We start from the raw sequence: 12,785 nt of genomic DNA, 5'->3' as shown, positions 1-12,785 counted from the left end.
TCTATTAATTCAGCTAATTTGTAGTAGCTTTTCTTTTTTTCTAGCCAGGTAAAACTGTTGACTGATTTTGAGCTCACCTAAAAGTTGTTCTTTATACTTGTGCTGTGATTAAACCAATGATCACCTCTATCTGTGCAGTTAAATGCTTTTTAGACTCAATTGCAGGACCTCATGTGTGTCTACCTTACAGTATATCTTATTAGATTTAGCTTGTTATAGTTCCAGCCTCTTGAGCTATGTTTTGATACTGTATTCTGGTTTTGTTTTCCTACCCATTTCCTACCTTTGAGCATTTTTTCTGTATTTTGTGGAAGTCACTGATGAACATGTTGAGTTACCCCAGGAATGAGAGAGAGCCTTCTGCACCTTCATTCTCATCCACTCATTAACTGCCCACTTTGGATATGATCATTGAACCATTTCTAATCCACCCACTTAAATTAATCACCCACCCCCATTCCTCTTATTTTTTCCACAAAGATAGCACAAGAAATCTTGAAGGTCTCCAATGAGACTTCAGATGGTCTCTGTCTCTAGCATTTCCCTGAATTACAACTCTTGTAATCCTGAGAAGAGAGGGGACAAGGTTAGTCTCACATGACTTGTTAGGAAGTCCATGTCGGGTCCTCGTTATCACCTATTCCAGGTGCCCACAACCATCTCCCTAATAACAGAGTCAGGATGCGTATTGATCTAGATCTGAGCATAATACAAGATGAACATTTACATGGATGTCCCCTCTTCTGCCAGGTAGGTCACACAACTGCTTAACTTCTCTTTCTTGCTCTTCTATGTGTTTAACATAGGTACCGCCGCAGCTACGACTCTGATTTCACGGCTCCCTTGGTCTTCTACCACGTGTGGCCTGCTCTCATGGAGAATGACTGTGTCATTATGAAGGGAGAAGCTGTCACCAGGAGAGGGGCTTTTGTACGGTGGCCTTGCATAGTGACAATTCATCCCAAGTGTTTGATTCACAAGTTCGAGAACATTTATAAACCCTGAGATTCCATAAAAGAAGCTCATAGAGAGCTGTTTGATAAGATTTCATACAAAGGAGAGGAAAGGGACTGGCTGGGAAGGAATAGATTCTTTTCTTCCATTCTCCATGAGTCTTCCTAATTTCCTGGCAGTCATTTCTTTGTTGCTTCATTTATAAGATAGAGCTAGTCATATTTGCCTCCTTCATCTTGGAAATATTATGCTATTATAAGGGCAAAGCCCTTTGAGCTCACCTTATTGGAGGCCTTCTATAAGTCTAAGCATTTAAAAGTAAGCAATTAACTTTCAGGAAAGAGCCAAATTTTTACTGATGGTTCTCCATTTTGGGATATGATGAATGTGCCCTGTTTTTCTCTCCTTAGTATGAAGTGTAGGGAGGGGAGGGATGGAGAAAAAGAGGGCAGAGAAGGTAGGGAGAGAGGAGTCAGTCAGTTTTTGAAGGTTACTTCCTCTATATATTGGCTGTAGAATGTTTTGAATATGCCAAATAATTGGACAGCCTTCTGAGTGGAGCCTTAGGTATGCAAGTGTGTGTGTGTGTCTGTGTGTGTTGAGCTGGGGACTGGGTGTTGGAACTAGTGGTTGTGGGTGCTGGATATTCTGTACGGTTCCCATTATGGTGTTTTACCCCACCCTTCCTAGAGAGAGTTTAGTGAGTCCTGGAGAAACTCTCCGGGATCAGAGCAAAGCCACTGTCCGGGTGGTCTCAGTTCCTGCTCTCTGAACTGGAGAATAGGGGAAGTGCTTCATGGGAGATTTTCACACGTAGAGTGAAGAAACAGAGTCATTAGTGTATTTTAAAAGAACTTAAGAAAAGGGTTTTTGTAGCTTAAACATCCCACTGTAGCAAATAGTATCTCAATAAATTATTCTGTGCTGTGAAATTTAAGCCCGTAGAAACTGGGTTGTGTTGATCTGACAATCACTCTGCAATGAATGGGCTCATAAAATGTTCTTCTCACCTCTACAACAATCACTATCTATTAAGAAACTTTCATTGTAGACTGTCTGCAGTGCACTTTGGAAGGAGGGGGAGAGGACATAGCCACAATTCGTCCGTTCTACATCAAATAGCAATTTCCTTTTAACTTCCTTCTTCTCTCCCCTCAAGTATATCACCAACATTTGCCCAAGCTTAAACGCCTAAAACAGAATGAAAATACCCTAAAAGCAAGACCTGGGAAGAAGAAAGGGTTGGAGGAAGGGAACTGAGAAGCGGACCTTGATTAGTAAAATCTCACTTGAGGAAATAGAGTTTTCTCTTTGTTTATTAGTTTAGTTAGAGAGTAGATGGGTGACAGTCATGGTTCACTCCCTCACTCATTCATTCATTTCATTCAACGATACGTATTTATTCAATAGTTACTTATGACCCAGGCACTGTGATTAGGTGCTGGGGATTCAGCAATGAACAAAACAGACACAAATTCCTCCCCACGTGGGGCTTACAGTCTCCAACACTTGCAAACTTAAATGCAATTTCTAATCGCTTACTCATCGAAATAGAGTTCCACTAGCAGAAAGAATATGAATAGCCCAAAGTTCACTGGAATGGGTTTTATTTGAGAAACACCATAGAGTTATTGCCAAATATTGGGCAGGTAAATGAGTGTGCCACATGCTGATGTTCAGTAACAGCCAGGTGTAATTATGCCTGAGTACCTCTCGTTCGTTCTATGGGATTTGAGTATTGTTTTAAACCACCTGAGCTTTCACAAACTATTTTTCTTTTTCTCTTTTCTTTAGTGGAATTCAGTGCGATCTGTAAGTCGATGTCGAAGCAGGAGTTTAAGTCCCATCTGCCCCCGTAGCCGTATTGGTTTAAGCACGGTACGTATCTGTCCAATCACTTGTACACAAAACCATCCTATGGTTGACATTTTTTTTCGTCAACAGTCGCCTGTAAAAGAGGCGAATATAAGTCTGTGAGTAGAAAGAGGACCTGCTGCAATAGCCCCGGATTGATTTTTATACTATCTCAGGCTAAGGCATTTCTCATTCTAGAAAGAACGAAGTAGAGGTAGTTTTTTGCTTAATTAGTTGAAAGAATAGGAGACTTCAGTCATTTCACATCTGTTTGTATCTTTAAATGAAAATGAGCTAGATACCAGTTAGTATCCTGAACAGAGAATGGGACATCTTAGTTTGCTGATCTCTGCACACATCAGTCCCTGGTTCCTGCAGAACTCATTGCATGAGTTTGGAGAAATTGCTCAAACTGTCTGGATTTCAATACTGTATAAAGGGCATTGCAGGTATTAATCTTCCTCCAAGCTTCAAACTAAGAAGAATAAGATCAGCCTCTTTGCCTGTTCGTTCTTAGCATTACTAATACATCTGTCAAAGAAAAAAATAACGGCAAAAACATCTCTGAAAACTAGAAAGATAACATCCCCCCAAACTAATGTTATTGTGAGGCACCACCGTTCATCCACTCAGCGGGTAGTTAGTCAATGGCTTTTGAATGTAGGTCTGGACCAAGACAAGTGGATACTGGATAGCCTAACAGTGTGCTGTTTGTTCAAATAAAACTTCTTTAAATATTTGTTCAGCCTTGTTTTAGGGAGAGTGGTGGAGAAGGAGAATTAGATCTGGCAAGTCTCCACGTCTCTGAAATTATCCTTAGGAATGCAACTCTAACCCAAAACTTTCACCCCCTACCTCAGCAAAACAAAAACAAAAACAAAACAAAAACAAAATCACACCCCTCCTCTTACCGGAAGCTAACAAGACCCCACTTTCTTACTGAATTTAGTGAACATTTATCGTTACTCTGCCCACTTCATTATGTTTGATGATGTCCTTATCAAACTTTCATTCTGTATCTGATGGATGCTAGATTGGGGGAGGGGTGACACAGAAATGACTAAAACCTGGTCTCTTCCTTGAATGGATTTCAGTATAGGAAGATCAGTATGATTTCAGCAAAGTAACTGAACGTGGTATATGATACAGTCCATAAAAAAGGCACAAAGGGCTAGAGTTGTCAGCGGAGATAGAGATTCCTTCTGGATTTGGTTCATGGGGGAGTTGGAATCTGATCTGGCAGAATTGTGATGGCCTGGGAAATTGGGGAGGACTCTCCAGATGAAAGAAATGGCCTGAGAATGGAAAGTCATGTGTCTGACACAGTTCTTTCACTATTGGAGATTTTAATATAACTTCATTATCCTTATTTTCGAATAAGTATTCACAGTAGGTACAAGCAAAAGGATAGTACATTTCATGGACTGATAAACAGGACATCTTAGGAGTCTTATACTGGGAGATTCACAGTTCTTATTCCAAGAGGGAGTGTTACATGAGAAGAACGCACAATTATTAGACACCTGCGGTGCTCATGGCCACGGCAAATTTCCACTCTAGACTCTCCCTGGAAGGCTTATCTTGGGGAGCATCCTTCTGTAATAAGCTCCTAGACATGTTTGAACCACCTCCTCTGCCTTCTCCACTTTGTGCCCAGGGAGAACAAATTTTAAACTTTTGGTAAAAATAAAATAGATTCTCAAAGGTGAAAGTGCTCCTAAAATTCTGTCCCTTTCCACTATCATCTCCTTATGACAAGACTGGTGCAAATATTTTTGGTTAGTCTAGTTTTTTGACTTGTTTGGAGTCTCACATCCAGGGCAGCTTCCATCTTTGTTAGCGTCTATTTATCTAAAGTGTTTGAAAGCTCAGAGCAAGAATGATGCTTGTAACCAGTTATTTCTGAGTCGTAACAGGTTTGCAGGTACAGGGGGTGGCTTTTGCTCAGTGAGAGCAAAGGTGAGGTTTGAGTAATGGTTGTTTTCTGGCTGCCCAGTGACCCTTCTTAATAAAGCAGCATTTTGGACTGAGATAATTCTTATAAAGGATGTGCCAGAAAGTATTTGATCACTTTAGCTTTAATTATTAATTATTGTAATAATAATTAATATTTTCTGGAAAGCATAGAATTCAGAATGGCCAGTGAACATCCAATCTCAAAGTGTTTAGCAACACTGAAACAACAACAACAACAAACAACAAAAAACTCAGCCACTGAGCCCAGTTTTTAGTTCATAATATAAGTTAAATTGGGTACTCATTTACTTCAGAAAGTGTAAAAGGAATCACAGTGCTCAGCCTCGGGGAAAAAAGTCATAGTTCTACATTGCTTCAGAGCAACATTCTAATTGGTTTTAGGAAAAACCATCAATAGGATTCATTCTTTGAGCCCCACCTACCGTGTGATTCACACTACACTTTTATATTTTCTAGATATCTCGAAGCCGGAGTCCTTCTCCAATAAGATGTGGATTACCAAGTAAGTGGGATGGTTTAGATGGGACAAGTTTTCTGCTTTTTAATGCTCTTCTTAGGACTCAGCAGCCTGCAGCAAAATGAATGTTTTGCTCCCTGGGGAACATCTCACACCTTTCATTTCTGGGTCTTCTTTTGGATAAGACCACAGCAGATCCCACGGGTGACACAGGAGGAGCCTCTCACTGAGAGATTTTATTGACGTGAAATTAGATTACCCAGCCACCTTTCATGTAGGTCTTCCCGAAAGAAATTCTAAGAAATCGACCATAATCATGGACTGTTCATTTTTCTTCCCAGGGTTTTAAAACCACCAGCCATGCTCCTCCGCCACAGAACACCTGCAGCCGCCAACTGCCCCAGTGCCCCACCGCCCGCTGTCTGCCTCAGACCTCACTTAAGATAATGTGAAAGGGCAATGCTGTGTATCACTTTGCACAGACAGTTAAATGTTTTGGCTTAGCACATCTGTAATTTCAGATATACTGCATTTTATTTTATAGATACAGATTCCATTAATTTGATAAAAAACGATTGCATAGGTGTTTAGGATCATATTCATTCGAAGCAAAGCCCATCCCACGGGCTCAGGAGTCAGCCTGAACTACGAGGCTCTTTGATGGCAGCCGCACGAACTAAAGTGGAAAGTCTTTACCGTGCTGAGTCCAGAAGACCCAAGGAGTCATTTCAGCTTACAAACTGATCATAAATATTATGATTCCTGGTACTAGCTTTAACTTGAAAACAATCTTGGATGTTTAAACTTTCTTTTAGGGTTCAGAAGACAGCCCCAGTCTCAGGTTGGGGAACTCACAGCGACTTCAGGCTAAATGTAGGTGATGATGCTTTGAGACTATTGGCTGGCTTCTGTTTTCCTACTTTGAAGTGCCCAGTTGGTTTAGTTGAGCACTGTTGGTTGAGGCTACTTCCTTGAGAGAATTCTCTTGCTTCTTAAATGCAGAGCAGTGATTTGGATAGAAGCCGGCTTTGACATAATGTTAATTACCTTGTGCTTGTCTCCTGGGAATGTTTCAGACAGTTTTTTAATGTACGTGTTAAATATAAAAGCTACCTGGGCCACATCCTTTACCTGTTCCACCTAGCTGTTTACAAACTCAGACCTCCTCCTAAGAACTCTGTCTGACTGAAAACAAAAATGCTTAAACTCGAGGTTAAAAGCTAGGGTCACCATTCATGGATTTTAAATTGAGTGTCTAACCTTGATTTCTTCACTGTGAAGTACTGTTGAAAACGTTCAAGTTCAAGATTATAATGGAATGTTGCTTTCTCAGGATAAATAATGCTCTTTCTACTTTTTTTCCCCCACTTTAATACCGGCTTTAAACCCCAGCTTCACAAGTGACAGCTTTTGCTGTGTGCCTTTTACAGCTCAGTTTGTGTAAGCTCAGTGTGAGAACCAGCATCTGGGACTTGGTAGGAGAAAACAAACAGCAAAACAAACAACCAACCCCTCCACCCCCCAAAAAACCCCTTCTCTGAAGCATCTTGTCTCTCGTGCTGGGACATAGACACCAGGGAGAGACCTCCCCAGTCTCTGCCCCAGGTCTAATGGTCACCAACTCATTCCAAATTGTTCTCCCTCTGCGCCTATGTAGTCATCACTTTGAGGCAGGGCAGCAGCGTGCTGGAAGGAGAACTCAGTGCCCAGGCAGCTCCAGTGCCAACTTGGTCATCAGCTTGCTGTGTGGCCTTAGCGAATTGCTTCACCTCTCTGAGTCTCACTCAGTTTCATTGCAGAGTGAGGAGGGTGGCTGAGATCAGTAGTTCTCTCAACCCTCCCAGACTCAGTGCCCTCCTTTATAACAAATATTTTATTTTGGCTATTCTGAAATGAAATTCAAAGTTAATATGATCTATTGGCATATATTCCTTTAAACAATGAATATGGTACTCAAATTGTAATATAAAGCAGAAAAAAGGGAAGGCAGTTTTTAATAAAATAGAATGTATTTTCAACAAAAAAGCTTGGCTATAACTATCCTAGAAGATAAAATTAAGTCATCAGATGCTTGGATGTAGAATTACCAGCTACAAATGCAGATCAGTGTGCAATGTACTGGCAACATCACAAACATTGTTGTCATGGGATATGATTTCTGAAATGGTGAATAACCCTTGGTAAAGTTTTGAACAAAAACTTACATTTGTGCCTTGATCAACATAGTAAGTGCATTCCTGGAAATTTTCCTGTATATTAAAACCATATGGCAGGTGTGGGTACAGCTCAGTGGTAAAGTACATGCTTTGCATGCATGAAGTCCTGGGTTCAAACCCCAGGACCTCCAATGTAAACAAACAAAAAAACCCCAAACAATTATTTTGTGTTATATGTTAAAATGTCTTTTCTAAAGTCTCACTAAATAATGAGAATGCCTACATATCAGACTTTTTCTGGGGGAAGTCAAATGTGGGAACGCACCCTGACTGGGAGAAAAGTCACACTGTACTTGGTTTGTTTGCTCCGTCCCCTTGCCATTTCTCAAGTCTCTGACTTGAACTGTAACCACACAGGGCATGGCAGTCCAGAAAAATCTGCAAAACCAAAGGAGGCTGACCTATACTCATTTCACTGGGGCATGCATCTTAACCTTGGTGACTTTGAAAAATGATAAACTCTTTCTTTGTAACCTGGTAAATGTCAGTTTTTGTCCTATCGGTTTAACATCCAATAATAAAATCAAGAAAAAGTGTGCTTCTGTTACTTGTATGTTCTTCGCAAGGAAATGCTTTCCTTGCAGATTCCCTTCACCCACCTCCGTTCTGTGAAGCCTGAATCAGGGCCACAAATTCCTTCAATAAATATCAATGCCACCTCTGCTCTGGGGTTTGATGCCGTGATGCTGGGATTCCATGCTGAAGCTTAATTATCAGCTTCAACTTACTTTATTCACAATTCATAGTCATCACATTCAAGACACTCTCTCTGAGGAGTTCAATACTGTTTTCATGTACATTATTTCCGATGCTCCCCGCAAGGAATCCAGGTGTCTTCAGTGCAATAAGTAAGGAACCTGTTCATCCAGTACATCGTGTAGTCTTCTTCCGAGGCTTTTTATTTCAGAATAACATTCTACCCAGTTGTCTTTTGTTTCTCTGTGGCCTATAGAATTCATTCTTCTGCTTATTGATTTGTTTATTCACTCACTCGTTCATTCATTCATTTGTACACTCATGAGTTCAATGAGTACCTGCTGTGTGCTGGATACAGTACGTACTGCTAGGGACACAGTGATGGACAAGGTCCTTGTTCTTCTGGAGCTTAATGTCCTGTCCAGTTTCATTCCTTCGTGTTTTTCCTGTCATAGTGTATTGGAAGGAAGAAAGAAAAAAAAAGTCAATACTGCAAATTTAAAAGAGAGAATGCCACACCTCAATTGAATTAATTTTGAGGGTCAATACCTATACGTAAGAAAGTTGTGCGTGACAGTGGGAGAAGTGTGGTGAACTCCACAAGCGCATGTTACTCAGTGATGCCATCCCCAGGTGCACCGCTCAGTCTTTTAACGAGTATCTACTGAAACTGGGATCCTAGGATCATTATTGACAATAAAATGAGTGTGGGGAGAGGAGCTCTAATTCATTCTTTTTTGTTTGTTTTTTTCTCTTTCTTTCTTTTTTTTTAATTGAAGTATAGTCAGTTTACAATGTGTCAGTTTCTGGTGTATAGCATAATGTTTCGTACATACACATACATATATTCGTTTTCATATTCTTTTTCATTATAGGTGACTATAAGATATTGAATATAGTTTCCTGTGCTATACAGTTTTTATTTCTTTTTCTTTTTTTTAGAATTGAGTCTAGATTCATTCTAATATGTCCCATGACAGCTGTGTGCCCCACCTACTGTGTTCCTAAGTAACAGGGAGAGTTGTAGGCCATTAAACTTCACTTTCAGGCACCCTGCAAATCCTTCACGAGGCAGACTGCTGCCAGGAGTTCTATAAAGTTTGGGTTCAGTGGAAGACTTCTCAGTAGCATGCCATTGAATAATATCCCTATAATTATGAATAATGTGTTATGGAGATTTTAAGAAACCAGTATTACAAATTGCATTAGGTCATTGAAATGTGAGCCCAGAAACCATATGGGTAAATGACATTCAGTATATGCCATTTAAATACCAAAGTGGTGAAGCTTCTTGGTCTTAAGGCAGTGAGCGAATAGGGGCCTTGAAAATGAAGCATGAACTAATTCTCTTATTTTAAATGGAATATGATGGGAGAATTTCACAACTAAAAATTGCCCCCTGGGTGCCAGCATGAACATCATACTTTCCATAGTATTATTGGCAATTAGTATATCAAAACCAGGCAGCTAACTCTCTTTGCTAGTGGGTGAGCAACAAAAAATATGACAAATGATATGTTATAGCTTTATTTCAATACAGTTTAAGTCATAATTTAAGTGATACAACCAAAACTATCTTGAAATATGATGTGAAATGTATTTTAGAAAAGGTCGTTAGTAATTAGACAATTGTCAGAATGCCGTTTGATGCATTGGACACTTCTGCAATTGATTTCTGGTGTTGGGATGCTGCGGACAGGGCATTATATTCCCCTTCTACTTACTTCTTGAACAGGGAACAAATTTCAGGGCTGTGTCTTCAGAAAAACAGACTTCGGAATTGGCCTGGCTCTGGGGGTCACAAAGTTGAAATGAGAATAGAAGTAGTTATTTGTTCATTCATCTTTGATTCATTTAAGAAGCATTTGTCTGTCGATGCTTGTTGAATGATGCTCTAGGCATTGCATCAGGCCCTGGGACACAAAGGTGAGGAGAATGCATTCAGCAGTCCTGGGCAGTGTGTACTTACGGGGTGAGTCTGTGATCTCTGAAAGATGCCGCACTGACTGGTTATAGGTAAGGAATCTCTTGTATCTTAAATCCATGATGTTGATGGTGGGGTGAATCAGTGTCTTCTGTGGTACTGTCATCTGGAAACCTAGACTTAGTGATAACTCATTCAGGGAAGTTTCCCAGCTTAATGTAACTTGTGATGAGAATGATCTAAGAAGAAACAAGTGTGGCCTAATAATGACAATGTGCTGGGAACGGCGAGTAAGCCATAACGGACTTCGTACTCAACCTTAGAAGGGAGGCATTAATTAAAACAAGAGAAGACACATCATCAAGTTTGGAGACTCCACTTTCCACAGAAGCAATTTCCCTCCCTGGAAGGTCTCCCCTTCCACACTTCATTAGCAAATTCTTGACATTTCACATATAGTGTTTTACTCAGACTTGAGACTTGGAAGGATGTTAGAAAGCAAATGCAGATAATTTGGAGCAGTAATCTCGTGGTACGAAGGAGGTTTTGGAGTCTTTCCAGAAAGTCATTTGGTTCGAGAGGGAGATGGGGACTATTAGGGCCCTTAATGTGTGATTAGGGTTGGCAGGATATCCCCCTTTGAATGGGATGGTCAAAGGCATGAAAACCAGGTTTTACCTGTTCCACTGTTGTGCTTGGCACCAGCATGGTTTTACTAGCTAGTAGAGTTCTGTCTTCCCAAAGGCAGCTTCACCTTAGAAATGGTCACTATGGACTTGATAGTTGTGTCCCTCCAAAAGTCACATAGTGGAACCTAAACCCCCATGTGATGGTATTCGGAGATGGGGCCTTTGGGAGGTGATCAGGTCATGAGGGTGGAGCGCCCACCCATGCATGTGATTAGCATCCTTATAAAAGAGACCCCAGTGAGCTCCCGCAGCCCTTCTGCTACGTCAGGACTCAGCAAGAAGATGGCCATCTGCGAACCCCAAAGTAGGTTCTCACTAGACATCGAAGCGGCTGGCACCTTGACTTCATCCACCCAGGCTCCAGAACTGTGAGAAATACATGTTTGTTGGCTAAGCTCCCACTCTATGCTGTTTTCGTTATGGCAGCCTGAACAGACTAAGATAATGCTTATCTTTGCTCCAAGACCCATTTGTAGCCATACTATATTCTGTTGTTTATGACAGCTTTCTGCTGCAAATCACTGGCCTGGATGTGATGTGACTGACTTCTGACCTTTCTTGGTTTGATTTGAAACTGCCCAACTGAAAATAAAAAGGGCTGGGGATGGAGGCCTCGAGGGAAAATCAAAGAAAAACATTCAGGTTTACTTTGAAAAAATAAATTTCTTCTGGATGTTAAGAAGAGTGATGGCATAATTTAATATGTATACTTCCTATGGATAATTTGACAGAAAGCTTAAGATGACCCTATGTTTCCCAGAATAGCCTCTGTAGAATACAAGTAACTAGTACTTAATTCAACATTATTACATGCAGACATTGTGCTAAGCGCTTAACATTATTAAACCCATTTTAAGATGGAAAAACTGAGGCTAAGGCATTATTAAGTAACCTGACCCAGGTCGTGAAGCAGGTACATGTTGGAGCTAAATTCAAGCCCGGTTTTCTGAAGTTGAGCCCTACCCTCTTCCCACTGATACTACAGAAGTTTAATAAGATATGGATTGAAAAAAAAATACCCTGTGGTCAATTAAGTTGGGAAAATAATGACTTAAAAGTGATTTGAACAATTCTTCTCTGCAGGACTCTTCAGAGCCTTTAACCTACTGTTTGTGGGGAACTTCAAGGAGAAGTTTCTGTGCAGACTTTCCAAATTTATTTCACCATGGACCACTTTTTTTCCATGGAGTTCTTGTAGAGGGACTGTTCTAGAAGAATTTTTTCAGGAAGTGCTTCCTAAGACTTTATTTGTTCTTTAGAATTACAGATGTTCATGAGCATTGGGAGTTAAGTTTTATCAGCTTATATAAGGGAAGAATTCTGACCCTATCACCTGATAAACACTTTTCACCCAGAAAATTCATTACAGAATAAAAGGCTCCAAATGGAAATCTCTTGTTTATCTCTATTCTTTATACTTCTATTATCTTTTCCTTTCGTCTTATTTTCTTCACCCTTCTATCAATTGTATCATAAAATAAAGCTCCCCTGAGCCCAGTATTGATGTCAGTATTGCCTTCCCAGCATTCATGTTTTCCCTTCAGCCCCTTACAGGTTATATTTTTGCATGTTCATTTCTGTTTTCTCTTGTTCTCTTCTACTTCCTTTGTCAGAGTTTTGTTTTCCTAGTTAATCTCTCGATTGCAAATCCGTTTACAGTTCTTAAGAACAGGCACTTAAATTTTAATGTAATTATGAATCAATGGAAGAGACAAATGTCTATTATTCAAAATTAGAACACACTGAATAGCACTCCATATGAAAATGAATTTGTGTCCTGATTCATACAATGCATGCATTTTATGCAATTTTTAAATAATTATTTTCCAGATGTTTGAATATTTGGGTTATTAAAAATGACAATTCTTAAATTATACTTCCAATAGGTCTGAGTTGTGAATATACTTACATCTTAAGTCACTGTGATAAAAATGTTGACTAATATTTGCCAAAATGATTTGATGAGGAAAATCACTTGGCATGCTTATTAGAGACAGATTCTTGGACTCCACTCCAAG

At 40.0% G+C, this 12,785-nt stretch overlaps 1 protein-coding gene across 6 annotated transcripts in view; it reads left to right on the top strand.

Moving 5' to 3' along the window:
* SPATA18 (spermatogenesis associated 18) overlaps positions 1–12,158 on the top strand; it is a 40,021-nt gene extending 27,863 nt beyond the window's left edge. For 4 of the 6 annotated variants that reach the window (XM_072944171.1, XM_072944150.1, XM_072944144.1 and 1 more), the window contains 4 exons: positions 807–930; positions 2,749–2,832; positions 5,242–5,287; positions 11,851–12,158. In XM_072944171.1, coding sequence (XP_072800272.1) covers positions 807–930; positions 2,749–2,832; positions 5,242–5,287; positions 11,851–12,026 — 430 coding nt within the window. In that variant the 3' untranslated portion in view covers positions 12,027–12,158. Of the gene's footprint in view, positions 1–806; positions 981–2,748; positions 2,833–5,241; positions 5,288–5,583; positions 5,758–11,850 lie in introns of those variants that run through there. The other 2 variants (XR_004194117.2, XM_006198259.4) reach the window with 2 other exon arrangements.
* The last annotated feature ends 627 nt before the right edge of the window (positions 12,159–12,785 follow it).

Source organism: Vicugna pacos, chromosome 2, assembly GCF_048564905.1.
Source record: "Vicugna pacos chromosome 2, VicPac4, whole genome shotgun sequence".
In the NCBI taxonomy this organism is placed as follows: domain Eukaryota; kingdom Metazoa; phylum Chordata; class Mammalia; order Artiodactyla; family Camelidae; genus Vicugna; species Vicugna pacos.
The sequence above is the reverse complement of the archived record's forward strand: the minus strand, read 5'-3'. Positions and strand labels throughout refer to the sequence as shown.